The sequence below is a fragment of the Trematomus bernacchii genome, unplaced genomic scaffold (assembly GCF_902827165.1).
Source record: "Trematomus bernacchii unplaced genomic scaffold, fTreBer1.1, whole genome shotgun sequence".
In the NCBI taxonomy this organism is placed as follows: domain Eukaryota; kingdom Metazoa; phylum Chordata; class Actinopteri; order Perciformes; family Nototheniidae; genus Trematomus; species Trematomus bernacchii.
In genome coordinates, this window is record NW_022987567.1 from 7260284 (window position 1) to 7287025 (window position 26742).

General features: G+C 41.0%; 1 protein-coding gene and 5 non-coding genes across 6 annotated transcripts in view; 1 reads left to right on the plus strand and 5 right to left on the minus strand.

Annotated features, from left to right (window-relative positions):
- Positions 1-477: 477 nt before the first annotated feature.
- trnaf-gaa lies at positions 478-550 on the minus strand. Its single transcript has one exon. It is a non-coding gene; the product is annotated as a tRNA-Phe (tRNA).
- A 226-nt stretch (positions 551-776) lies between these two features.
- On the minus strand, positions 777-849 carry trnaf-gaa. The gene has a single exon. It is a non-coding gene; the product is annotated as a tRNA-Phe (tRNA).
- A 208-nt stretch (positions 850-1057) lies between these two features.
- On the minus strand, positions 1058-1130 carry trnaf-gaa. Its single transcript has one exon. It is a non-coding gene; the product is annotated as a tRNA-Phe (tRNA).
- A 1305-nt stretch (positions 1131-2435) lies between these two features.
- trnaf-gaa lies at positions 2436-2508 on the minus strand. Its single transcript has one exon. It is a non-coding gene; the product is annotated as a tRNA-Phe (tRNA).
- Positions 2509-2719: 211 nt separating this feature from the next.
- On the minus strand, positions 2720-2792 carry trnaf-gaa. The gene has a single exon. It is a non-coding gene; the product is annotated as a tRNA-Phe (tRNA).
- A 1887-nt stretch (positions 2793-4679) lies between these two features.
- The window catches only part of LOC117478836 (LIM homeobox transcription factor 1-beta-like), a 35188-nt gene continuing 13125 nt past the window's right edge, over positions 4680-26742 (plus strand). The window contains exons 1-2 of the mRNA XM_034125748.1: positions 4680-4734; positions 7901-8087. Of these exons, the coding sequence (XP_033981639.1) occupies positions 4680-4734; positions 7901-8087 (242 nt within the window). The remainder of the gene's footprint in view (positions 4735-7900; positions 8088-26742) is intronic.

A 26742-nucleotide genomic window follows, 5' to 3' on the forward strand; every position in this document is an offset into this window, starting at 1 on the left:
CAGCAGCTGTGTGCAGAGGAGCTGTTACAGTGTGTTCATTATTCTCCATCTTCAGTAGCACCACAGAGAAGTTCTGGCACCGAGTGACTGCAGATTAAGGGTTGATGAAGTTGATTTCTATCTAATAGCTGTCACAAATGTAAGTTTTAGTTTAGATATGTATTTACAGTTACATATCTATCTATATCTCTCTCTTTGCAGGTGTAAGTGAACCTATTTGTACAGCAGAGAAAGGACAGGAATGTTGTGTCCGTTGTGCTCGGAAACAGGCATGGTCTTGTGTGTGAACACATCAGGTTGTTGGATGGAAACAACAGCTCAACCCATGTGCCTAAAACCCTACTTTTAAACCAGTGACCTTTAGAAATTCAATCTAATGCTCTCCCAATTGAGCTATTCTTGTGTGTGAACACATCAGGTTATTGGTTGAAATTGTCTCACCACATTTACTGTAGTGATTTACTGGCTCCAAAACTCTGCCGAAACCAGGGATCGAACCAGGGACCTTTAGATCTTCAGTCTAACGCTCTCCCAACTGAGCTATTTCGGCACAAAATGTCACAAAACAATGGCAATCTGGCAAACACTTAAAACAACAACTTGTGAGAAAAAAAAGCAGCATTTTCAGAGAGTATTTTAACTAATACTAAGTGGCAAATGGCCTATGAGTTGGCATGTTGATTTCAGGTATTATAGAACAGAGAAAGGCACCAAATCAAACTGCCATAATCCAGTAGTTTTTATCATGGAGGCAACTTGTGCCTAAAAGTCTCCTCTGCCGAAACCAGGGATCGAACCAGGGACCTTTAGATCTTCAGTCTAACGCTCTCCCAACTGAGCTATTTCGGCACAAAAAAGCTACAAAACAGTCTGTTACAAACGTTAAAATAACATCTAAAGTAAAAAGACAGGATCTTCCGAAAGTGTATAATGATCTGTCTTTGAATATCTTACATTGTAGGTATCAGTGAACCCTTTTGTACAACAGGCACCAAATGCTACAACTATGTCTAGCAGCACCATTGAGGCAATTTGTGTCCAAAAGTCACCTTACGGCTGCCGAAACCAGGGATCGAACCAGGGACCTTTAGATCTTCAGTCTAACGCTCTCCCAACTGAGCTATTTCGGCACAAAATGTCACAAAAACAATGGCAATCTGAGAAACAGTTAAAAGAACAACTCATGAAAAAAAGCAGCATTTTCAGAGAGTATTTTAACTAATACTAAGATTCAGCAGACTGTTTGCATTGAACATGTGGCTTTCAGCTGCCTGTACTGACCATTCTGTCCATTTTATTGACAATTTTAACTTTTTCTGGGATCGCAGACATCTTTTTAAGGCAGATGGAGTTTGCCTGAACAAGTCAGGAGTGAAATTGTTTATCTCTAACATATTCAACTGCCTGCGTCATCAATCTGTTCCCTCTGCCAAGGACAAGCGGCAAGAGGAATCAAAACAGGAGAAAGACACAACACATCGCGCAGAAAACCCTGAAGAAGTATCACTGCACCCGCCTGAGGAATGTTGTGATTATGGGAGACCTATGACACAAATGGAGGAGTCTCCACTGCCCGTCACCCCCCCTGTCAACGCCTTTGAGGATACTCTTCATTCATCCCCCAGCTCTCTCTACTCTCCGCTCACCCTTTCACCCTCGCCCTCCCCCCTGGAGTTCGATGACCACATTTCTGCTCACAAAAATGTTCAGAAAGAAGTAACCACAAAGCGATATTTAACTGAAAATACTAGGGAAATGTTTACTCATAATTTTTCATCCACACTTGCCCCTGCTAACATCTCAGTAAATGAGCTAGTAGATCATTTTAATTCAAAAATTAAAAATGTTATAGATACCATTGCTCCAACTAAGGTAAAGGAAGTGATTGGCAAGAAAATATCTCCATGGAGAAAGGCCATGACCGTGAAGAGAGTGTCGAAAAGCTGAACGTAGGTGGCGAAAAACAAATCTCCAGGTTCACTTTGAAATCTATAAAGAGAGACTTGGCCTTTATAATTTGAAATTGAAAAACGCACGACAGTCTTTCTTCTCTGACATCATTACCAAAAACAAAAACAACGCACGTGCCTTGTTTGCTACCGTCGACTAACTAAGTCAGTAGCCTCTGAATTTCTATCCACCAGGGCATGCAATGATTTTGCCTCCTTCTTCACTGACAAAATTCAGAAAATTAGACAAGCAGTCAGTGCCTCTGCATCAGGTACAGCAAATGTGTTGTCCACCTAATATCAATTCAAACACCATGACACAATTCCATCAGATTAATGATAAAAACTTAGAGGACATTATTCAACTTCTGAAATCCTCCTCCTGCTGCCTTGATAGGTATTGTAGAACAGAGAAAGGCACCAAATCAAACTGCTATAATCCAGCAGCTTTTATCATGGAGGCATCTTGTGCCTAAAAGTCTCCTCTGCCGAAACCAGGGATCGAACCAGGGACCTTTAGATCTTCAGTCTAACGCTCTCCCAACTGAGCTATTTCGGCACAAAAATGCTACAAAACAGTCTGAACCAAACGTTAAAATAACATCTAAAGTAAAAAGACAGGATCTTCCAAAAGTGTGTATAATGATCTGTCTTTGAATATCTTACATTGCAGGTATCAGTGAACCCTTTTATACAGCAAGGCACCAAATGCTACAACTATGTCTAGCAGCACCATGGAGGCAATTTGTGCCCAAAAGTCACCTTTCGGCTGCCGAAACCAGGGATCGAACCAGGGACCTTTAGATCTTCAGTCTAACGCTCTCCCAACTGAGCTATTTCGGCACAAAGCGTAGTGGCACAATGGCGGTCTACGAAACATTTAAAATAACATCTCATGAAAAGGACATCATATACAGATTGTCCAACGTTTTAAAAAAAGGATAAAATCTTCTAAAATGTTTCAATATATTGCTTTTCTATTAGCAACTAAATTAACTCGCCTCTTTCTGCCGCCTGCACTTCCTGTGGTGACCGCAGGGGGGCAGCATTGGCCTTCAATCCTGCCCTCAGTCGGAGATCGTTCCGTAAAATATAGAATATAATTATTTAAACGTCTTATCAACACACATTTAAACCTTGTATTAAAATTGCCTTCATTATCAGCTCTGCCCACAATAATTTAAACAACTATCTACTTTATTTAAAAGGACAACAATGCTACTGTAGTTTTTGTTTTCCATCATGCAATGGCCTAATATCATCATGTTTAATTTCTACATCCATCACCACCTGACACTCTGAAATCATAAACTCCAAGATGTTTTCTGAAATGGATTCTGAATCATTTTCTATTGCATTCTTCCAATTAATGCCAATCACACAGGCTGATCATCATAATGCAATAAACCCAGGAATGAAGCCTCTGTGTTTTTTCGAGGGGGCGGAGGGGAGCCTCTCGTTAATTGGACCTGACCCTAATTTTTAATTTCCCGTTAATAATAAACCCTCATATATCACTGCGGGTTGTGTGCATGCAGCAGAACAAAAGAGCAGCTGATATAAATATATATTACTTTATTGCTTTCTTCACAGCTGATCTCGGGCCTGATATCGTTTCATATCTGTTTAGAATAACGTGGTGTTATCTGTGGGATATATTTCATTTCGATCCGTGAGACTGGAATAAAGCTGCCTTTAACAGAGCGGCTTATAATTCTCATTTTAAATCGGGATGCACTGATTTGATTTGAGGTCCATATGAAATGAAAACATCGTCAAATACCAACCACCAGAATATTTCGATGCCATCATGTCATACAATATATTGCACCCTGAATAATTCAGCAACAACATTTCTTCACAAGCACAGAATTACAGAATTAAATATAAAATGCTGTTATATTAACACTACGAAAAATGGAAAATGTCTTATAATTCACGTATTTGTTGTTGTTATATTTCAAATTAAAATGGTGTATTTACCTTAAACTCGTCAAGATAAATTGCTTTTATTTATTCTGACACACTGGACCGCTCAGGCCTGCTGTGGCTCTGCATTAAGCTATATATTTAATATATTATCCTAGATTTAGAATTTAAGGTGTATTATTTTTCATCCGTTAAATTATATATTTTTTTTGACAGGATCATGACTTACATTTTTGGGACTATTTCTTTAATTAGATGTATCTTTATCTTCGTCTTCCTCCTACAATGGGAAGACAGACCTCTCATATGTTATATAGGTTTTTGGCCTCCCTTTACGTATGATATTGTAATATATATATTGTCTTTTGTGAAGTGTTATAAATAATAAATCAATGCTTAATTTCCAAACTGTCTAAAAGAAGTCTGCAGACAGAAGGTTGGAAGTGCGGATGGTTAAATAAGTTGATTTTTATTGTAGGCCTAATTGGCAGATTTAAATCACTCCGCCGTGGTGTTGAAGTGAAGGCTTTATGAGGGTCGGATATTTGATTTGATTTCTGATAGGACTCCACGGTCCTGAGAGGCGGATCCAGGCTCCAGGACTGCGGGGAGAGGCTGTGAGGGGGCCGGGGGGAGGGCTTCTCTCTCGGCTGTCCCCCTCCCTCTCTCTCACTGAGGACTGGTGGACCAGTTTCACTCACACCTCTGGATTTACAGCAGCTCCAGGTCTCTGTGCAGATTTGAGGATTTTTACAGACGGGCCTTTCGGTTTATAGAAAAGTCTGGAGCTTGAATTCAGAGATGCTGCACGACATTAAAGTGGAAGCTGACCCGGGATCCGTGGACCTCCTGACCGGTGAGTTACTCTTCATCCTGACCTTATCCTTATTTCTTTATCCATGTTCCCACCCATGTTCTTCTTTATCACGGGGGGCTGCTACAATAACACTAACAAGGAGAAGTGGCAGCTCCTAAATTTGCTCTCAGGTGAAGCGAAAATAGCCTTTTATGTAAAAACAGAGAGAAGGGCAGGAGGGAAACTCTGGCTCAGGTTTTATAAACACTTATGAACACTTGTGAAATACAAATTATGTACAATATATATGCCGTTAATAACTGTGCAATATATACCTGGCTGCTATATCTCTCAGAACTGTTACAGGATGTGTATTTTGTAAATTGTGTTTAATCTTTAATATTTTTTTTATGCATGCTTCTTGGTTAACATTAAGGTGTCTCTGGCTCTTTTCTTGCAGTAACAAATGCACATTTCCCCTCTGTGGGACGAATACATGTACTCTGATTCTGATTATGGGATGTAGATCTGTCTGTTCTGCTGTTCATGACGATTATTTGCATTTTGCACACGTTTTTAATGGATAGATTTGATTTTATGATTTTTTTTAAATACATAAGCACCTGTATGTGTATTCATGTAAATTGTAATTTTTGTAATGTCTACTTTTATATTTAATACTTTATGCATGCATTAATTAATATTTAACAGTTTTTGGCTCTTCACTTTTGCTGTAACGATGTACATTTGTGGGACAGATAAAGGTATTATTATTATTATTAGGTGCCTAGTATCAGTTATACGTTTGCTATTGTTATCTTGATGATGATTATTATAAGTATTATTATTATTATTAATGTGTGCGCCTTTGAGTTACAAGCTTGTTAAAGCTGGAGATATCTGCTGCAAAATCATCAATCGGATGATATTATGATTAAAAACAACAGAGATTGTTCATTAATATTAAATTATTAATTAAAAACAGGACTTTTATGTTCAATCTTTTATCGAGCCACTCCTCACTCCTGTGTTATAGAGAAGTGGGGTTATTGTATTAAATAAATAACAATTAATTCATTTTGTATGCTACCTTGTACTTCTACTACTCTGCTGGAAGCCAATTTACTTATAGCTTTTACAATACAAATCAACTGATGAATACATATTGGCAATTAGAAGTTAAAATATCATCATCATATCATAATCCAATATGTATGATGTTTAAAAGGCCTACATGCTTAAGAGGTATATTCACTTTTGCCACTTGAAGTAGGATGTATTTTAATGCTGTGGTTTTACGAGAATGAGATTTGAAAAGCAGTACTTTCTACAATTTCTGTTCTGATTAAGTATACGAGTGGCCTGCTTCCTGTACCGCTGCAAACAGAGGAAAGGGAGTTTACACTGAGTTTTCTGAGTGTAAATGAATGAATGCTCTCGCTTGTGAAAATACAAAAAGCGCTGCCTGGTGTCATGCTGATTGTTTTTATACTATGGCCACATAAAGGGACTTCTTCTCTTTGCTCTCCTACACATGAACGAGGTTTACACATACGAGGAATTGGCTTTCAGATGCACACAGAGACACAGAAAGAACATCACGTAACCAATTCTAAAAGCTAGTGCAACAAAGGAAAAATAAAGACAATATTTGCACTAGTTATGTAGGAGTGCAGTAATACAATATGACAATACTATATACTGAGTGGAGAGCTGTGCAGGTTTAAAAAAAGAGGTAGCATGGAGCAGAAATGTGGATTTACGAGGATGTGGATTTACGATATGAAAAAGAACAGTGAGGACCGAGCGAGCGTCACAGTGTGGTTTCTAAATGTGAGGCAGAAACAAAAGGCCTGTAGTGCCGAGAGATAGGAGTCGGAGGCGGTGCATCGAAGGTGCACATGGGAACTTTAATGAGCAGCAGAAATAGACATGTTGTCGAGTCGCAGCCCGGGAAGAAGAGAAAGAAGCCAGGAGGGCACACAATAAATACTGTCAGCAACACATATGTCCGTGCGGAAACAATACCCCCAACCTGTAGTTCCATGCGTGAATTATGTCAATCAGTGATCACTACAGGCCTCAAATAAAACAAGGACTCCTCCACTGATAGGAGCTTTTTGGGTGAAAAGGTAGATTTGATCCCTATTGCTATTCTGAAAACACAAACAAATGAAAACACTTGCAGAATTAGCAACCAAGAAAACATAAAATGCAAATAAAATATAGAAGCAAAAAAATCCCCCATAGCTTACTCATTATAACATGACCATCATGCATGCACTCATCTCAAGATAAGATATATATATATATGAATATGTGTGTCTATGTATATATATGTATAAGGGGTGTAAGGCGTGTATGTATGTAAATATATACTTGTGCTTAGAGAATATCAAATACAGGCAGGTGGTTCCACACAATCTGATGCATTATGTTTAAATTGGGAGCATGCCCCTACACAGGATGTGAGGTCCCACCCCCCAATTATCACATGTTCACATGGATAGGATACTAAATACATGTGCACACCATATACAACCTATGTCCATATGTTTCTATTTTGGTAGTAGATTGGTCTGTTACCAACCAATCAATCAATCAAAGGTTATTTATGTATCCCAATATCACACATTGTACATTTTGTCTAAGGGGGCTTTACAGTTTGTACAGTATACACGACGCTCTGTCTTTAGACCCTCACATTGGACAAAGAAACCCCAAAGTTAACGGGAAAGAAATGTTAGAATCCTCGAGGAGAGCAACAGAGGACGTTTAGACGTGCAATATATGTTGTGTGTGAATTAAAAGATAATACTTATGGTCCAAATGCTGGGAAAATGTGTCTTTATATAAGAAGAAGATGGACCCGGGTGGAGCTCTATTGTACTATTTATATCGTGTATTCTTTGGATATCTGATATAAATCTATTCTGTAAGATTTCCAGGCCCCCTATGTTGCTAAATCCTAGCATCGCCCCTGCTGATCAGTAAATTCCTGACACAGTTTTGGGCATTTCCTCATGTTTTAATGACATAAAACATATTTTACAGGTGGAGCTCTAATGTTATATTTTATATTGTGTATTCTTTGGATATCTGATATAAATCTATACTGTAAGATGTCCAGATTCTAGCATCGCCCCTGCTGATCAGTAACGTATCGATAATTCCTGATGGTGTATTTCCTCGTGGTTTAATGACCCAAAACATATACTTTTCGCAGGCGGAGCTTCCCCGCAGCAGGCCGTGTGTGAGGGCTGCTCGCGGATCATCTCAGACCGCTTCCTGATGCGGGTCAACGACACGTCCTGGCACGAGCGCTGCCTGCAGTGCGCCGCGTGCCAGCAGCCGCTCACCAACACCTGCTACTCCAGAGACACGAGGCTGTACTGCAGGGCCGACTACCAGCAGTAAGGGGGGGGGGGGGGGGGGGGGGGGGGGATTCGGGGATGGTGATGTTTTAACTGCTCTTAACACAAAAACCATTAATCATCAGCAAATTTAATTTAACTCCATTTTAAGCTGCAAACAATGTCTATGACAGGGGTGTCAAACTCAAGGCCTTGATCTTTTGTGGCCCGCAAGAGCTTGGAAATAATATAATATGTTTATTATGCGGTTACACGCCGCTTCACAGAAGCACATTGCCCATAAACTACATGTCCCACAATGCATCTCGTTTTGTGACATACCACTGAAGAGCCTTGCAATTATTTGCCCTAGACTTCTGCTTTCAGACGTAGTTAATTATGAAGTTATTACCCAATCCGATAATAATCCAATGCAGAGGCAACGATGTAATATAATACATTATTTTATATATATTATATATTTAAATATGTATATTTATATAGTCTTAAAGTTACAACCGGCCCTTTGAGTGCAACCTTAATGCTAATGTGGTCCGTGATGAATTTGAGTTTGACACCCCTGGTCTATGACTACTGGTTCACATGAATAACTGCAGTGGATAAACAAAGAATAGACACTGAAAATACCAAATGAACGTGGTTGTTGATTTGGATGTGTACCAACTGATGGATGAACACCATCTACAGTAAGATTTCCGGGGATGGCTGTTTTAACTGCTCTTACATTAACACAAAAACCATTCATCATCACCAAATTTAATTAACTCCATTTTAAGCTGTAAACAATGTCTCAGACTACTGGTTTACATGTATATGGATATAGAAAGAATAGACACTGAAAATACCAAATTAACATGGTTATTGATTTGTGTGTGTACTATCTGATGGATGTACATAATAGGGTTACCCATTCATTTCCAATGGCGTCAAAATTCGATGAAAGTGGTGATTACATTGATTCCTTAAAAAGCAAACTCAAAACCCATCTCTGTCTTTCTTGTCAACTAATTTCCATCACCTAGTTTCCATCTACATTAGCATCACTTCTGTCACATGCTTTTATCACATGGCAATACTTGTATAATGTTTTTATGCTATGACGTTTGTATTTTGCTGTTGTCTTTGCTTTTGTTTGCTTTGTACAGCCCTTTGAGGCATTTCTTGTGATTTGGGGCTATAATACATTTTGATTTGATTTGATTTGATCAGTAATTGTTCAAATGCTTACTGTGGAGGATATCATAAGGCCTTGAATCAATCAGATGTAAAACACAATATTTACCATTGATCAAAGCACTAAATCGGTCTGATTTCACTTGAAGACGACAGGAGGTTTTGATGCACCTTGAAGCATTTCCCTGCTACTGTTGCTGTACGATACGGCGCATATCTCAGGAATAAGTCAAGTGATAGGGTGCGAAGAGAACATGAGAGGCGTGGGGGTGTGTTTGATTTGCTCACCAGTGTTACAGTGTGCTCAGAGCTGGGTGGTCCTGTTGTCTGCAGGGTTTTGCAGACAGTCAGATCCTCTCTCTGCTGGGCGTCTGTCTGCTTCTCTTCAGCAGCCTTTGTCCGGCACCAGATCTTCACACACTCACTGCTGCATGCTGGGGGTCTTTCTCACTACAATGGGCCACATGCATCTCAAAACATGGCACCGCAGACACATCCATGGCTCAGACTTTCAGCAAAAACAAACAGATGCACAAATGTAACCTTTGTGTTGTCTTACTGTGCAATTTTTGTCCTGGTTTTGTCTGTTTATAAAGCATAGATCATACCTCAAATCTGGGTTACACCTTTTAAAACCAGCTTATTTCAACTCATAAGCACAAGTTTTAATGATCTTTTATCCATTTATGGTCAATAGACCTCATTTACACAAAATTAAACCTTATTTTTTAGTTAAAAACAGGAACATTTTGACTATAGGAAACCATATAGAAACATATTTTGATGGATTTTCACAGACTGGTATATGTTCAGTCAGTATTCTGTTTCATTTCTTTAATGAAAAGCAACCAGATGCAATAGATTTAAATACAACACACAGAATTGCACGCATTTTAACAATGAAAATAGACAAAGAAATGCACTCCAAATCTGAACAGGCTGACACAGGTTACCTCCTCTATGTTTGATACTGAGGCTGTAATTGTTGCAGGGAGAGACACGTTGCTAAAGCAGCAATAAAAGGAGACATGGAGGGTTTAATCAGAGCTCTTCAGTCCGAGCGGGCTCTGTCTTTACGGCTGTAAGTCACACGCTTCATCACGAAACAATATTAAATTCATCCAACAACAACATCAACACAATATCTCCTGATATCAGAAAGTCTGCCTTTCTCAATTCAGTGGCCTCTGACCCATATGAGAGCACATCCTCCATATCACAATCACTCACATTTATCAACTCATAAAAACAAACCTAAAAGATGATTTGACAATTTTATCACCAGGCATTATTTCTCCCTATTGGGAACTTTTCTTTAAGCAGAGGCGGGAAGTACCGTAAGTACATTTACTCAATTACTGTACTTAAGTACAATTTTGTCTTGTACTTTACTTGAGTATTTCCATGTTATACTTAGTACTTTTACTCCACTACAATTCAGAGGTAAATGGTGTACTTTTCTTCCACTACATGTATTTAATACCTTTAGTTACTTTACAGATGTGGATGAATGATGTGAAATATAATCAAGTGTTAAATCAGACTTTAGTTCCACCTGGAGTAAATTCACAAGCTACTCTGCAGTATACAAAGTCATTCAAACTAGCTGCACCTTTACCAGCTTTGAGAACACTTTCATGATCAATCATTATAAAACATATCATATATATTATTCTGAAATGGACCAATCTGCACAATGACTACTTTTACTGTCGCTACTTTAACTATATTTTGATGATAATACTTTTCTACTTTTACTTGAGGAACATTTTGAATGCAGGACTTTTACTGGAACAGAGTATTCCTACACTCTGGTACTTCTACTTTTACTCAAGTACAAGAGTACTTCTGCCGCCTCTGACTTTTAGCAGCAGGTGGAGCTTAGCTTGTGCATTATACAGTAAATGTTATTTATAAGAGCATCATGCTGCAGTACGGTCTCTCTTTTGTCAACAATGTAGTATGTATGTGTTTGGCTTCATGTACAGTTTTGGATATCAATTACTTAAATAATATTTATTTTAGTTCTAGGAGCTGTAGCTCACATTATTTTAGTACATCTAACAGTCCTGATGCTCCTGTCTTTGTCTTTGTTTGGACGTTTTGTCTTTGTCATTTCTTCCCTCCTTGCCCTGCTGTAAGGCCTCCATTACTCACTGTGAAACACAGAGGTATGTGGGAGATGTCACTGTGCAGGGCAGCAGGTTTATTTGATTAGAAAGCAGAAGGAGCTGCTGTGTTTATCAAAGCAGAGCCCCTTCAGGTGAGTAAATCCTGCAGCCAGACCCAGCAGGCTGTCCTCCAGTCTAAATACACTGTCCCCCCCCGGGAGCAGGGGGCAAAGACAAGAGGAGGGCGGGGGGGGTGTTCATGTCAACCCCCAAAAAACAACAGAGGAAGCAGCAGGAGCTCCTTAAAGCCTCGCTGTGATTGGAAACCACAGCTGATGAAAACAAGCCGCCTGAAGACTCTGCAGATTGGGTTTCATCAGAAACTGGGATGTATTGTGACCCCCACCTTGACTTCAAACAGAGGCAACATGAAACAGTGCATGGAGCAGTTTAGGGATACAGCTACTGTCTGAGGAACACAGAAGTAAACCTCTTTCTGTTATAACAAAGGATGAGTTGAGTAAAGAGAAAGAGGAATATAGATTTTAAGAAATACAAAACCAAGCCACTGCATATTGCTTGGCTGTTGAGATGAATGTGAAGATATACAGAGGGTGTCATTTTAGGATGTCATATCATGAAATATCTGCATTTGGTGTGTCTCTGTTGGAAGAAGCGTTATAACTTACCCCGACCCTCTGCTCTTTACAAAGTCAGCTACCTTTGGTTTTATCATACAAGGGTTAGGGTTAGAAAAATGTAACTTTTATATCAACCACACTTTTAAAAATAGTCAACCTAAATATGTGATTTAGCAGTGGGAAATACAAGTTAGACTTTGTATGATTTTAATTAATAAACTTAAAGGTGGGGTAGGTCATTTCGGAGAAACCGGCTCGAGATCGCTAGAATTTGAAAATACACAACCGGAGAAAATCTGCCACTTCCTTACAGAGCCCCTCCTCCAACACACACGAACGTGCACATGACCAATGAGGGCACGAGATAAATTTGTGCACAGATGGAAGGCTGACAGGCAGGTAGGCCATCCAATCATTTTAGCTTGGTCGTGCTTTTTACAGTACTACAGCTTCCACAGATGACATTTTTGTATGGATTTATTGTCAAAGCACTTCAGATATTCATTGCTATCGGGATGTTAAGAGCATTCCATGGAATATAACAAAAAGTGTATCTCGAGCCGGTTTCTCAAACTTACCTACCCCACCTTTAAGATACATTGAAGAAAATGAACAGATGAAATCGATATTTCTTCTAGCTTTTTAGCTCACGTACAGAAATAAACAACATAAGAAGTGAGCAATGTTTTGATGTGAATATAAAAATCCATTACATAAGGTAACACACCCACGAAATAGAGGAAGATAAGGAAACAAGAAAAAGAGAGGAAAGGGTTAATAGGAAATAACAATATGTACAATAAAACGTTTAAAAATCAGAAGACTAAATCAGAAATTAAATATATGAACATTCTTTAAATGTAATAATGAGAAAAGTGAGACCACTATGACTTTTTTTAACTGTAAATCTGGTATAAATTTGGTCATTTAGAATAGCGAGGACATTGGACTGATAACACTCCCTTTACAAAGTCAGCGTCCTTTGGTTTTATCCCACAATTTGCTGCTCCTTTAGGAAATGATCTGTGTTTCACTGACCTCAGAGCAGCGTGGCATTCCTCCAGCACACTGGGACACACTCTAAAATTCGAGAGAGCCACAAATCACAGAGGGGCCCGAGGGCAGCTTCTGATGAATGTTCGTCACTCTGAGGACGATGATGAATCTACATCTGAACATTTATTTTCCCCCATCAATCACAGCTTCATACCACAGCATCACTGTTTGAACTGACCCCTGGTCCACAAACAGTGCCAAGGGAAAGAAAGTTAGAACATCATCCAGAGAAGTCCTTTCTCTTTTTTTTGGAGAAATGGGTTCTCTGAGAGGTGGTCGGTGCTAAACTCAGTTTATATGGTAATATACTTTAATATAACCTGGCATACATAAACTGGCTGGCACAGGGTGATACTAGTGACAAGCCATAAAGAAGACAAGTAGTGTTGTAGTCAAGACCACCTTAACCCAGACCAAGTCAAGATCAAGACCAGAGAGTACCAAGACCAAGACTTTAAGAGGTCGGGACCAAGACTTTAAGAGGTCGAGACCAAGTCAAGACCAAGACCTTAAGAGGTCGAGACCAAGTCAAGACCAAGATTTTAAGAGGTCGAGACCAAGTCAAGATCAAGACTTTAAGAGGTCGAGACCAAGTCAAGACCAAGACTTTAAGAGGTCGAGACCAAGTCAAGACCAAGACTTTAAGAGGTCGAGACCAAGTCAAGACCAAGACTTTAAGAGGTCAATACTAAGTCAAGACCAAGACTTTAAGAGGTCGAGACCAAGACTTTAAGAGGTCGAGACCAAGTCAAGACAAAGACTTTAAGAGGTCGAGACCAAGTCAAGACCAAGACTTTAAGAGGTCGAGACCAAGTCAAGACCAAACCAAGACTTTAAGAGGTCACGACCAAGACCAAGACATTAAGAGGTCAAGACCAAGTCAAGTCAAGACCAAGACATTAAGAGGTCACGACCAAGTCAAGACCAAGACTTTACGAGGTCGAGACCAAGTCAAGACCAAGACCGGAGTGTACCAAGACCAAGACAAGACCAAGACTTTAAGAGTTCGAGACCAAGTCAAGACCAAGACCAATACCAAGACCAAGACCAAGACTTTAAGAGGTCGAGACCAAGTCAAGACCAAGACCAAGACCAAGACCAAGACTTTAAGAGGTCGAGACCAAGTCAAGACCAAGACCAAGACCGGAGTGTACCAAGACCAATGTGGAAGATACATAGTCAATTTGACTGCTCTTGGTCTCGAAACAACTTTTTAAAGGTCTTCATTTGAGTGTACTACAACACTAACAATAAGCACCCTCTCAAAAATAGTTGATATGCCAGACATCAGTGTGTATTTTGTAACCCCTAATACTTACACTAACCCCTATGGGGGAAGGGTTCAGAGTTTTATTGATTAAGCTTCACTTCCCACAACAACAAAAAAACCTGTTGTTTTTGTGCTCTAACAGTAGCGTCCTTCAGGCACATTTCCACCGATTAAATTCAAAATTCGATGTCTTTTCTGTCATTTTTACACTTTGCAAAGTCTGCATTGGGCACTGTGGTTTTGGTCCGCGAGCCGAATGTTTGACACCCCTGATCTAAACAAATGAAATATTGCATATTATCTGGAAGTCAAAGGGGGAGCAAGGTGGTCTCTATCTGTGATGGACGTTAGCTGGGTTTCATTCACATTTGTTTTCCCGTCTTAATAAGTTTGACTATCCTGAGGTGTCTGTTTCCCGCCTGTCAGATAATTGATGTTTGACTGAGCCCGTCTTCTTTCTTTCTTCTCTAATCTATCCGTGCCTGAGCTCAGAGGACAGCCGCTCTCTGACAGGCTGTGTTGTCTCTCCCCTCCCTCTTCGTATTCACTGTTTAATCGTAATATCAGCACTGCTAGGCTCTCCTGGGACTCGGGCTGGCATTTAGCAGGCTGAGACAACTCAAGACCCCCGAGGGCTCGTCCAAAAACTGCCTGCTCCAAGCTGTCCACGTTATTAGCTTCCTGCTCTCAAAGGAGACCTTCAGCCATTCACACACACCAGGCACACACACTCTGTGCACACACACTCTGTGCACACACACCCTGTTTCTCTTGTGTTCAGCCTCTGTAAGCAGTGTAACAGTAATTACTCCATTCATATTCCCTGCCTAATGACCCTGCTGGGGACCATTTGCATACATGTTTTCTTTTCGTTTTTTAATAATGAGGACAAACAGATGTCTGTATTATTCATACATTATGTTTTCCTCTGGGCTCTCTCTTTATACAATACTATGAGGGTGTGTGACCTCGGGACAACACACTTATTTTAAATGCAACGCAGTTCAAACTAAAATCACAGCCCAATCAACAATGGCTTATGAGGCAGGGCAACAATTACGGCAAATGTGGCAACAGCGTAAACATGTGGTTCTTGAGATCAATGACTAATACATTTATTTATGGTTTCGGCAAGGCTTTGGAATATAAATACTTATAACCAACTCTGTCTAAGCCTCCTTTGTCCAACATTTGTACAGATACAGTTTTATATTTCGATCTTTTTCTAAATCGCCCACATTGACTGATTAGAAATGGCATTTTCCATGAAACCTGGCAGATTCATACGGCATGTTACACCAGTATTGACTGGATTACACGATGTGACATTAACAGACACAGGTTTTAAGCTTTATTTGGATGCAGGTTTTATGTCAGTCTGCATAATAACTAGCCAAAGTCCTTTATAGCAAACAGAACAGGTGTTTTTATCTTGTGGCCATCATCCATAATGATATGAATAGATTTGTAGAAACACAACTGAAGCACAGACATGTCAATCATGGTGAGCATCTTAAAAAAAAAATCTCTTTCCAACACATTATTGGTGCTTTCCAGAACACACCATTCAGATTTGGGAACATTCCTAATTTCTGAGAGGAACACTTACCATTTCAGGCCATTTGGTGCTACTTGAAGTGCCTAACTATTCAAATATACTTTCAGAACAACACATCTTTGTTTTCCGATGCTGCATCACTTCTGACAATCTGGAGCTCACCAGTGATTGTCAACAGCCTCGTGTGTGTCAGCTGGCACGATACAGACAGGAAGTGATAGAGACATGCAGGGATATTACTTGATTGTAAAGTGTTGTATATTTACAGGGACTGTTGCCATAACCAAGCAGCTCAGAAACATCAGATTTAAGAAAAAAATTGAAATAAGAGTTTTTTGAGTATTATTATTAGGCTATTTATCATTTTTTGTCAGAGTTGCTGGTTTTAAACCTCAAAGATTGTGACTTCCTGTCTCTGCCGAAAAGAGGGTAGTTTGTCTCGAAGCTTGCTGCTGCATTTGATTTAGATTACATATATTTTATCCATCCTAATTTGGAGTTAGGGTTAAGGACACTGTGTTTTTGTCACTGCCGCGATAATCAATAAATTGACTTATCGTACGATAAATAAAAATGGACTCGATAACTTTTCTGAGCTCGATAAATTGCCGTTTACATGCGTGTTTGTTTACATAAGGATGTGACCAGAATTTTAGCCCGGCGTGCTGTGAGGGGCTCACACACAGCCAGGTCAGGACACTCCGCGTGCAACAGTGTAGCAGCCAAATTAATAATATAGAGACAAGCAGGAGACAAGGTGTGACTTACTCGAGGGGAATTTGAAGTTAAATGGAAGTGGTTGCAAAACCTAATACCACATCTCCGGTTTGGGAATATTTTGGATTTAAGCCAAATCAATGAGGCGAACCTACGCACTTGAATGAGCCGGGCGGTGTGTCGCATTTGTTTTTAAAAGGTAGCGACAAAAGCTAGTAATACGACCAACCTTAACCTGCACCTGAAACACAACCACCCCATTCCGTTTTCCCAGCTGGGAGCAAACACGGCAGCTGGAGATGGAGAGCCCCCACCTTCCCGACAGTTTGCAATCAAAGATGCATTTGCCCGAAAATGCAAACATGTTGGTGTTCCTTGCTCGAAATCTTTGAAATACAGATTTGGATATGGCCTGTTGAGGCATCTGGGTCTTTGTATGGGCAGTGGACTGTACACTTGACTGCTATTTTAAGGAGGGTTTTTTTTTGCTTGTGAGACAATGTGTGCTCATATGTATTCATATATATATATATGAGAGAGAGCTCTGTTTTCCAGCCTCAGTCTATTTAATTGATTGTTTTGGTTGTGTGTGATTTAATAAATTTTTTATAATTTAATTTGTTTTATTCATTATATATAATTGATATATTTGAATATTATTTCACATTTCATTTGCAATGTTGAATGTTCAATAAAAAGTTCTGTTTGAAAGGATGTACTTTAATTATTATTATATATTATCATTATGTCAGTGGTCTAAAATGGTCTTACAACAGTGCCGACAATATTATCGTTTATCGCAATAATTTATCGTCCAACAAAATTAATTATCGTGACAGGCCTTCCACATGACATAAACATTAGATAAAATATACAAACAGTGAATATATACACATCAACAGTAAAAAGAAAACCACCTCTCCTGCTGCTGTTTCACCTTCACCCTGTCCTCATTTATTATCAGGCCTCGTATAATGACCTCATCGCTGAGGGTGGAAATGGTGAGGCAGCACAGTGCTTTTTGCAGTGGTGTGTGTGTGTGTGTGTGTGTGTGTGTGTTCTGTGATAACTGATGTGACTCAGAACAGTGCTAAAGACTTTGTATACCTTCCTCCGTGTATCTGTATACTCTCTATTTATTAATCAAGGTCCAAATGGAGTAATCCCAGTTACTCGTGATTTTTTTTTTATGTATAAATGTCTAGGTGTAGAACGTTTCTAAATAACAATTTTTCTTATAATACAGAAAGCATACAGTAGGTAACACATGTTGTAATTCTTGTTAATTTTTATGGAGGTATATTTGTCTTAATAGTATCTGCTTGAACAGATTGGAAATCCTTGAGTAAATGTGGATACATAAGATGAACATAGATAGTTACCATAGACCATACTGTATATTACATTACATGTCACTTGTTAGACGCTTTTATCCAAAGCGACTAACATACTCAATACTGTGGACAATCCCCACAGGAGCAATTTGGGGTAAAGTGTCTCAGGGACACAACGACATGCTGACTGCAGTGGGGTTTGAAACTGTGACCCCCTGATCAGAACACCAACGCACTAACCCACTGCACCACACGCCTCTTATATGGTAACCAGACTGCATGCTCTTACTCTGAAATGCAGGGACCGAATGATACGCCATCACGCTATATTCATAAATGGTCAAGTAATACAAGTAGATTTTTCTTCGGACCGTCTCAAAACTCTCCGTGTGTGTACAATGCAAAACATTGAGACACATAAATGCCTTTTCGATCCAAATTTACAAAGGTTTTTATTTTATTTGTGGAAGGTTATAACACATTTCCACATCAGTGTCAAACTGTTGAATTACAAATCTGTGCATTGTTAAATCTAATCTTTAGTATTAGTTCCTGTGGCTGCTTGGCTGAGATACGGCTTATACCTGCAGCAGCTTTCACTTGGCGATACAATGCCTGTTTTTGTTGCGTTTTTTAGACACAGTTCTGTTTTGTTAAGCTGGTTAAAGCTCCAGGGAGATCTTTAATAACTTCACAGCATGTGTGCAGCTGTAAGGGACACAAACAATAACAGAGGGAGTTGTATCTTCTTTTATGAAATGTGCTTTGTTCTTCATCGTAAGAATCTTTGCTGAACACGGTTGTGATGAACGATAAGTCGTGCTTAGTTTACTGGAAACCTGGACTCCTTTTGGACCTTGGTGTTGTGGACATGTATATTATATTGTGTGCACACTGTACATGTGTGTGTGTGTGTAGGTGTGGGTGTTTTCGTCTGGGATGAACACCACCTTATACAAATATACATCTGTAATCCCCCCCCGATGGAAACCTTTGGTCTCTGGTTCATTTGTCCCGCTCTGTACTGAAGTGCAGGCTGACAGCTGAAACATGTACAGAGCGACTTGATGACATAAAGAAAGGCTTACAATAAACGAGTTTATTATATGCAGCAGCTTGCAGCTTCATAAGGACTTAATGTACAAGCAAGCTACTCCTACAACCCTGTTTTGTCTTCAGGGGGAAATGGCACGTCAACGGGGTTATGTACATCAGAAATATGTGTCAAGATATTCATACATCTGTTTTAAAATGGTGTTTTGGTTAGGCGCTCAAACGTTAAGTATGGGGACTATCCTCTCCACACAGACTTGGACTAATTGGGGTCCCAGCTTTCTTGTCCTACTCAATTTGTGCAATTCCAAGACTGTTTAGGGACCCATGCATGCAAACATATTAAAATGAACAATTTTTATAAAGAAAAGATAAAGAAATAACACATTTATACTGCATGCAAAATAACCTGATTGTGATTAGCATAACGCCTCTTAAGATCAGACAGGGACGCAGGATGCTGATACTGTAGATTTTGACACATAAACTCTAGAAGTCGACATTAAGGCTATCTTATGTCACTATTTAAAGAAGAAAAAGAATGTAATTAATTTTGCTCAACATCTAATCTAATGCTCATTCATACACACTCTTTGTGAGCATTTAATGACACTTTGACATGTGGACTGCAGGGCCGATATAACGATCAGTGGACTCATATAATCCTGTCTTTAATTAAAAATGGTAAAATCAAAATTGCAAGTTTTGACAATCACATTGCTGACATTCATTTCCCCACAGAGAGCATGAGAGTGGAGGTCATCGCTCCTCTGGTCTGCCGTCACAGAGCCATGCAGGTGTCAGCGTGTGTGTGTGTGAATGTGTGTGAATGTGTGTGTGTGTGTGTGTGTGTGTGTGTGTGTGTGTGTGTGTGTGTGTGTGTGTGTGTGTGTGTGTGTGTGTGTGTGTGTGAATGTGTGTGAATGTGTGCGTGTGTGTGTGAATGTGTGTGAATGTGTGTGAATGTGTGTGTGTGTGTGTGTGCATGTGTGTTAGTGTGTGGAGGCTGGGGGAGACAACCAGCAGTGGTGTATTCTTCTTCAAACAAATATCGGGAAAGGGGATGAGAAGGAGGGGGGAGGGGATCCCAAGGGAAATAAAGTCTGCCTCCTAACCCCCCTCTCCCCTCCTCCCTATCTGCCCAAAGCCATGTCTGTTTATGAGGTAATAAGTGGTGTTAAGTCCCCGTGCCTCCAGGATGTTTATTAGTAGCAGCTCTGACTGACTGACAGGCTGAATGGAGATGACGTCCCTCGTCTAAGACACATTGATTTATTCGTCCGAAGGCATTTATTAAAAAAGTCTTTGTTACATGGGATACTATATTCACAGCTTTATCAGTCTGTATTTCCTACTCTGGATCGTTGGTAAATACAGAATGTGAAAAAAATAAAGCCCCTTTTGCAACGTAGTGGAAGTCACCTCATCTCTAAAAATATTCTATATGGTTTTGGGATCTATTTCTTCTACTTTAATGTACACAATGAGTCAACCTCTTTTGTCCAGAGTGCAAGATCTCAACAACTATTGGATGGATTTGCATGTCATTTAAATAATAAGGTCAATTCTTTGGTTCATACTGGTGTTATTCATCATAATGTCAGCTTTGTTTTTGTCAGCATGCTGTGGTTAGCGTTAAAGTTTGGCATCGTTGTTTACACATATTTGTTTTTGTCCTTATTCGCGATGTGATCATTCTGAGGTTTTTGCGCTGGAAAGATGGAAGAAAGAAGGTGGCCCCGCTGGGAAATGTGTGTTTACTATATTTTAAATCATTACTTTTCAACATAAGGAACTGCCCCTCGTTCAGAACAGTGCAAATAATGTGAAATTGGAAAAGTAAAAGCGTTACGAATACTCACTCAAACAATGGTTTAGCCATCAGTGCTGCAACTTATTTTTAATGAATTGAAGTCAACTACTACTATACTACACTGCAGTATTGTTAATATTAAAGCTCAGCTGCTTAGCGTCACATTACTCAGTTAATACATCACCACTATGTTTCCTTTAACTACAACTAAGGGTTTATTATCCCTTAGGTGTGGACGACCCTACACTTAAACTCTGTCTATTCTGCAGCTCACACCTGTCCTTTGTGTTTTAAATGTCCACATGATGAACAAAAGGAAGACCTGTGATGATCGTGTGTGTGTGTGTGTGTGTGTGTGTGTGTGTGGTGCTGGACACAGACCTGTCACCACCTCTCAGTCTGCAGCTGGGCCTCAGTCCTCTTTTGGGGGGGGGCGGGTCCTTTATCCTCTCACACACAAAAGGCTAATGACAGGTGGCACACTCCGAAAATAGTTATATTTCAACACCGATCATCTCCGCCTGGTTTATTTATTCTACTAAAGAATGCCGTGTAGTTTCACTTTAAACCTTGACTGTGCTTAAATCAAAAAGCTAACTAACTATAGTTGCATGAAAACACAATATTACATTCATTATACAAACACTATACTATATAATATATCGAATGCATATCTCACATTAGATGCTGTCATACTAATTGTTGCTTGTTTTCTACAAATTGTATACATCATGACAAATATGACATTATTGTTACACACAAATGACCCATCTCTAATGTCTCAAGGACCCAAACATGGCTAAAACTGAAGAGGTTTATTTAGGCAACTCTAAATGGTTTTATTCATTAAATACTTGTCAGGTTTCACGTGGACAGCATGTCGGAGAAAAGAGAAGGGCTTCCTCCTCTTATCGTGTGTGAAAAACAACGTGAAGGTTGATGAGTTGAGCATCGGTGAGGAGCACAGGTTAGCATCCTGAAGGAAGCGTGTAGTGACTTTTAAACCTAGTCTATACTTAAACCACTGAGGGATGGGAAGGGGAGAACTTGCGTGTTCCAGACTATAAAACAATGTCCATATGAGTCGTATCTTTGAATCTATCATTTATTTTGTGTTCAATATATTCATCATGATGAGTTTATCCACGTTTCCATTCAGACGAACAATACATGCCTGCTAGTCATGATGAATACAAACAGGTTAACACAGCTCACCTCGACACGGCCAACAAGGTTTTGCTTCCCGTCCCACACACCTGAATCTGATCAACCGGTGATTACCTATACTCACAGGTGAATGCTCCATCCTGTGTAGAATGTCAGAACTACATGTTCATTCAACATTTCCTTAGTGGAGGTACTGTCACACAACATATGTGTATAAGGATGCACAAACATGAGATCAGTGGAAAACTGAGTGTCAACTGTCTTCTACATCTCCTCATTTTGTAGGCATTTATCCTGCAGTACCACTGAGGATGAGGAACATGCATATATACTTTGTGCAGATAAAATAAAAACAAACAAAATACATTATGGCTCCAACACAGCGTATTAAAGGCAGCGTATTGGAGGCAGCGTATTAAAGGCAGCGTACTGGAGGCAGCGTACTGGAGGCAGCGTACTGGAGGCAGCGTACTGGAGGCAGCGTATTAAAGGCAGCGTACTGGAGGCAGCGTATTGGAGGCAGCGTATTAAAGGCAGCGTACTGGAGGCAGCGTACTGGAGGCAGCGTACTGAAGGCAGCGTACTGAAGGCAGCGTACTGAAGACAGCGTACTGGAGGCAGCGTATTAAAGGCAGCGTACTGGAGGCAGCGTACTGGAGGCAGCGTATTAAAGGCAGCGTACTGGAGGCAGCGTACTGGAGGCAGCGTACTGGAGGCAGCGTACTGAAGGCAGCGTACTGGAGGCAGCGTATTAAAGGCAGCGTACTGGAGGCAGCGTATTAAAGGCAGCGTACTGGAGGCAGCGTATTAAAGGCAGCGTACTGGAGGCAGCGTATTAAAGGCAGCGTACTGGAGGCAGCGTATTAAAGGCAGCGTACTGGAGGCAGCGTATTAAAGGCAGCGTACTGGAGGCAGCGTACTGAAGGCAGCGTACTGAAGGCAGCGTACTGGAGGCAGCGTACTGAAGATAGCGTACTGTAGGCAGCGTACTGTAGGCAGCGTACTGGAGGCAGCGTACTGGAGGCAGCGTACTGAAGGCAGCGTACTGAAGATAGCGTACTGTAGGCGGCGTACTGTAGGCAGCGTACTGAAGATAGCGTACTGTAGGCAGCGTACTGTAGGCAGCGTACTGAAGGCAGCGTACTGAAGATAGCGTACTGTAGGCAGCGTACTGTAGGCAGCATACTGAAGATAGCGTACTGTAGGCAGCGTACTGTAGGCAGCGTACTGAAGGCAGGGTACTGGAGGCAGCGTACTGGAGGCAGCGTACTGAAGGCAGCGTACTGAAGGCAGCGTACTGAAGATAGCGTACTGTAGGCAGCGTACTGTAGGCAGCGTACTGTAGGCAGTGTACTGAAGGCAGGGTACTGTAGGCAGCGTACTGTAGGCAGCGTACTGAAGATAGCGTACTGTAGGCAGCGTACTGTAGGCAGTGTACTGAAGGCAGGGTACTGGAGGCAGCGTACTGGAGGCAGCGTACTGAAGGCAGCGTACTGAAGATAGCGTACTGTAGGCAGCGTACTGTAGGCAGTGTACTGAAGGCAGGGTACTGGAGGCAGCGTACTGGAGGCAGCGTACTGAAGGCAGCGTACTGAAGGCAGCGTACTGAAGATAGCGTACTGTAGGCAGCGTACTGTAGGCAGTGTACTGAAGGCAGGGTACTGTAGGCAGCGTACTGTAGGCAGCGTACTGAAGATAGCGTACTGTAGGCAGCGTACTGTAGGCAGCGTACTGAAGATAGCGTACTGTAGGCAGCGTACTGTAGGCAGTGTACTGAAGGCAGGGTACTGGAGGCAGCGTACTGGAGGCAGCGTACTGAAGGCAGCGTACTGGAGGCAGCGTACTGGAGGCAGCGTACTGAAGGCAGCGTACTGAAGGCAGCGTACTGAAGATAGCGTACTGTAGGCAGCGTACTGGAGGCAGCGTACTGGAGGCAGCGTACTGAAGGCAGCGTACTGAAGATAGCGTACTGTAGGCAGCGTACTGGAGGCAGCGTATTGAAGGCAGCGTATTAAAGGCAGCGTACTGGAGGCAGCGTACTGAAGGCAGCGTACTGGAGGCAGCGTACTGAAGGCAGCGTACTGGAGGCAGCGTACTGGAGGCAGCGTATTGAAGGCAGCGTACTGGAGGCAGCGTACTGAAGGCAGCGTACTGGAGGCAGTGTACTGGAGGCAGCGTACTGGAGGCAGCGTACTGAAGGCAGCGTACTGAAGGCAGCGTACTGGAGGCACCGTACTGGAGGCAGCGTATTAAGCAGCGTACTGGAGGCAGCGTACTGGAGGCAGCGTACTGAATGCAGCGTATTAAAGGCAGCGTACTGGAGGCAGCGTACTGGAGGCAGCGTACTGAAGGCAGCGTACTGGAGGCAGCGTACTGGAGGCAGCGTACTGAAGGCAGCGTACTGAAGGCAGCGTACTGAATGCAGCGTATAAAAGTCAGCGTATTGAAGGCATTGTGTGGTGACAGCAGTGTGTCAGGAAACAATGATCTGTGACAGCCAGCTGCAGCACCCTGAGGCTGTCCCCACATTAGGAACGGTAAATAGACGACAATTACATAGCTCTTTTCTAGTCCTCGCAACCAATCAAAGTCAGCTTTCATTCATTCATACAAGGTGCCACCTGCTCATCAACATTAACGCACACTCACACACCTTTGACATGATGACTGCAGGGGTCAGGGATCGAACCATCAACACTCTGATTCGCTGAGCCACACAGGAAGCATCATAACTTAAGCAGTGCTTATTCAAGGATTACATATCATTTCAAAAGATACGATAAGAAATATGTATCAAAACAAAACCAAATAATAGTTGTAGCGCATTTCTTTCAGTTGCACCCGGAGGAACGTAAACATGTGTGTGTGTGTCTCTGTGTGTGTGTGTGTGTGTGTGTGTGTATGTATGTGTGTGTGTGTGTCTGTCCTCAGTCAATCATCAGCAGTGACAAGGCTCATTAAATAATTTCTTCTGTACAATGCTAACAAAAGGAATGTCTCTATCGTGCAGCCTATTGTCTTCAGAACTAAACTCAAAGACTATTGTCTCACTTTCCTTTCTGCTGGTTTCTCTGCTTCTCTAACTATAATGGACAGACAGTTATGCTAACAATGTTCCCTAGCAGTCAGTCATTAAGAGATTATAATTAAACAAAACACCTCAGGTCACTGCGACGAGAGGCCATGCAGTTCTTCAGAAAGCTGCTCTCGTTCATTTCACATCTGCCTCTTGAGAAACCCTCCAACCTCACAGAAGTGCAATGTTCTTTAGCTTTGCGCATTTAAAATGTGATAGCACTGCGTGTGAGTGTTGTCTTTAGAGCTTGATCCAGGTGACCCAAGCGAACATATTGATGCTTTTTTATGACAACAGTTAAGATTTTGGAAATATGTTTGTCTACTGTCTTTCCCTGATTTGAATAAGACTGATTTTCGTTGTTCTTGCTGAGCTCACTGACTGAAAGCAGGGTAACCACCTGATTGAAAACTGTCCTTTCTTGTGACTCACTGCATGTCAGTGTCATCCAATTTGCATCTTTCCCTGTCACCAAATGGACCTGAGGATCTCCTGAGGACCTCTTGGCCGTTCACTGTGTCTTCCTCCGTCTCTGTGTGGGAGTTGGCATCAGATTTGGTTCTGCTTTGTTGCCAAGAGAAGACAATTCCAGCTTCAGCTCCCTCGCTGTTCTCTTCAACAGCATCCAGCTCTTCTGTAATGGTGGAAAGACAATCACCTCCACCTCTGTGTACACATGGAGCATGCACATCTCTCCGAATACACACATGTTCTGTATACACACACACATATTACACGCATGGGAATGTAAAAGGAGAGGAGAAGAGAGTGAGGGTTAACCTCTGGGTGTCCACCGCCACTCCATCACAGCCAAAATGTAATAACACATAACCTGCCAACAGCTCTCATGGCAACCAGCCCTCTCCCACAATGCATTTTTCCCACCGTCCCTGAGCACTAATGTACAGACTCTCCTTTGTCCCTATCAGTCCAGAATTAGCCTCTACAGTTGGGTTTAATGTCGTGTTACTGGTCTGATGGATGGGAGGATTACCTCACAGGGTTATATAGTGTGTATTCTAATCCTTAGCTATGGATTTGTGTCTTAATGAAAGTCATGAATCTTCCTAACATGTCGCTATCGAAGCGTTTTTTGCATGTTTTGAAGTGTTGTTGTATGAGGTAGTCCTTAGTCAGTGTCTTAGCCACAGGTAGATGGTGGTCAACAAACTGGCTATATGACAGCAGTACACTTTAATTAAATGTATTATGTCAACACATTTCACGTCCCTTATTTAGGTTAGTTGAAAGCAATACTATTAAGTTGAACCTATTTAAATGCAAGATTATTGCTTTCAACTAACCTAATACAGTTATGTAAAATCTGTTGAATTAATACATTTCATTAAAGTCAATGCTTCAGTTTTTCCAGTGTATAAAGTGGTTTACATTTGTAAAGGGGCCCTATTGTGCTTTTTAGGGTTACTACTCTACTGTAGTGTGTTATACCCTGCAGTAGACAAAGCCATTCAAACTAGCTGCACCGTTACCAGCTTTGAGAACACTTTAATGATCAATCATTATAAAACATATCATATATATTATTCTGAAATGGACCAATCTGCACAATGAATACTTTTACTGTCGCTACTTTAACTATATTTTGATGAGAATACTTTTCTACTTTTACTTGAGGAACATTTTGAATGCAGGACTTTTACTGTAACAGAGTATTCCTACACTCTGGTACTTCTACTTTTACTCAAGTACATGACCTGAGTACTT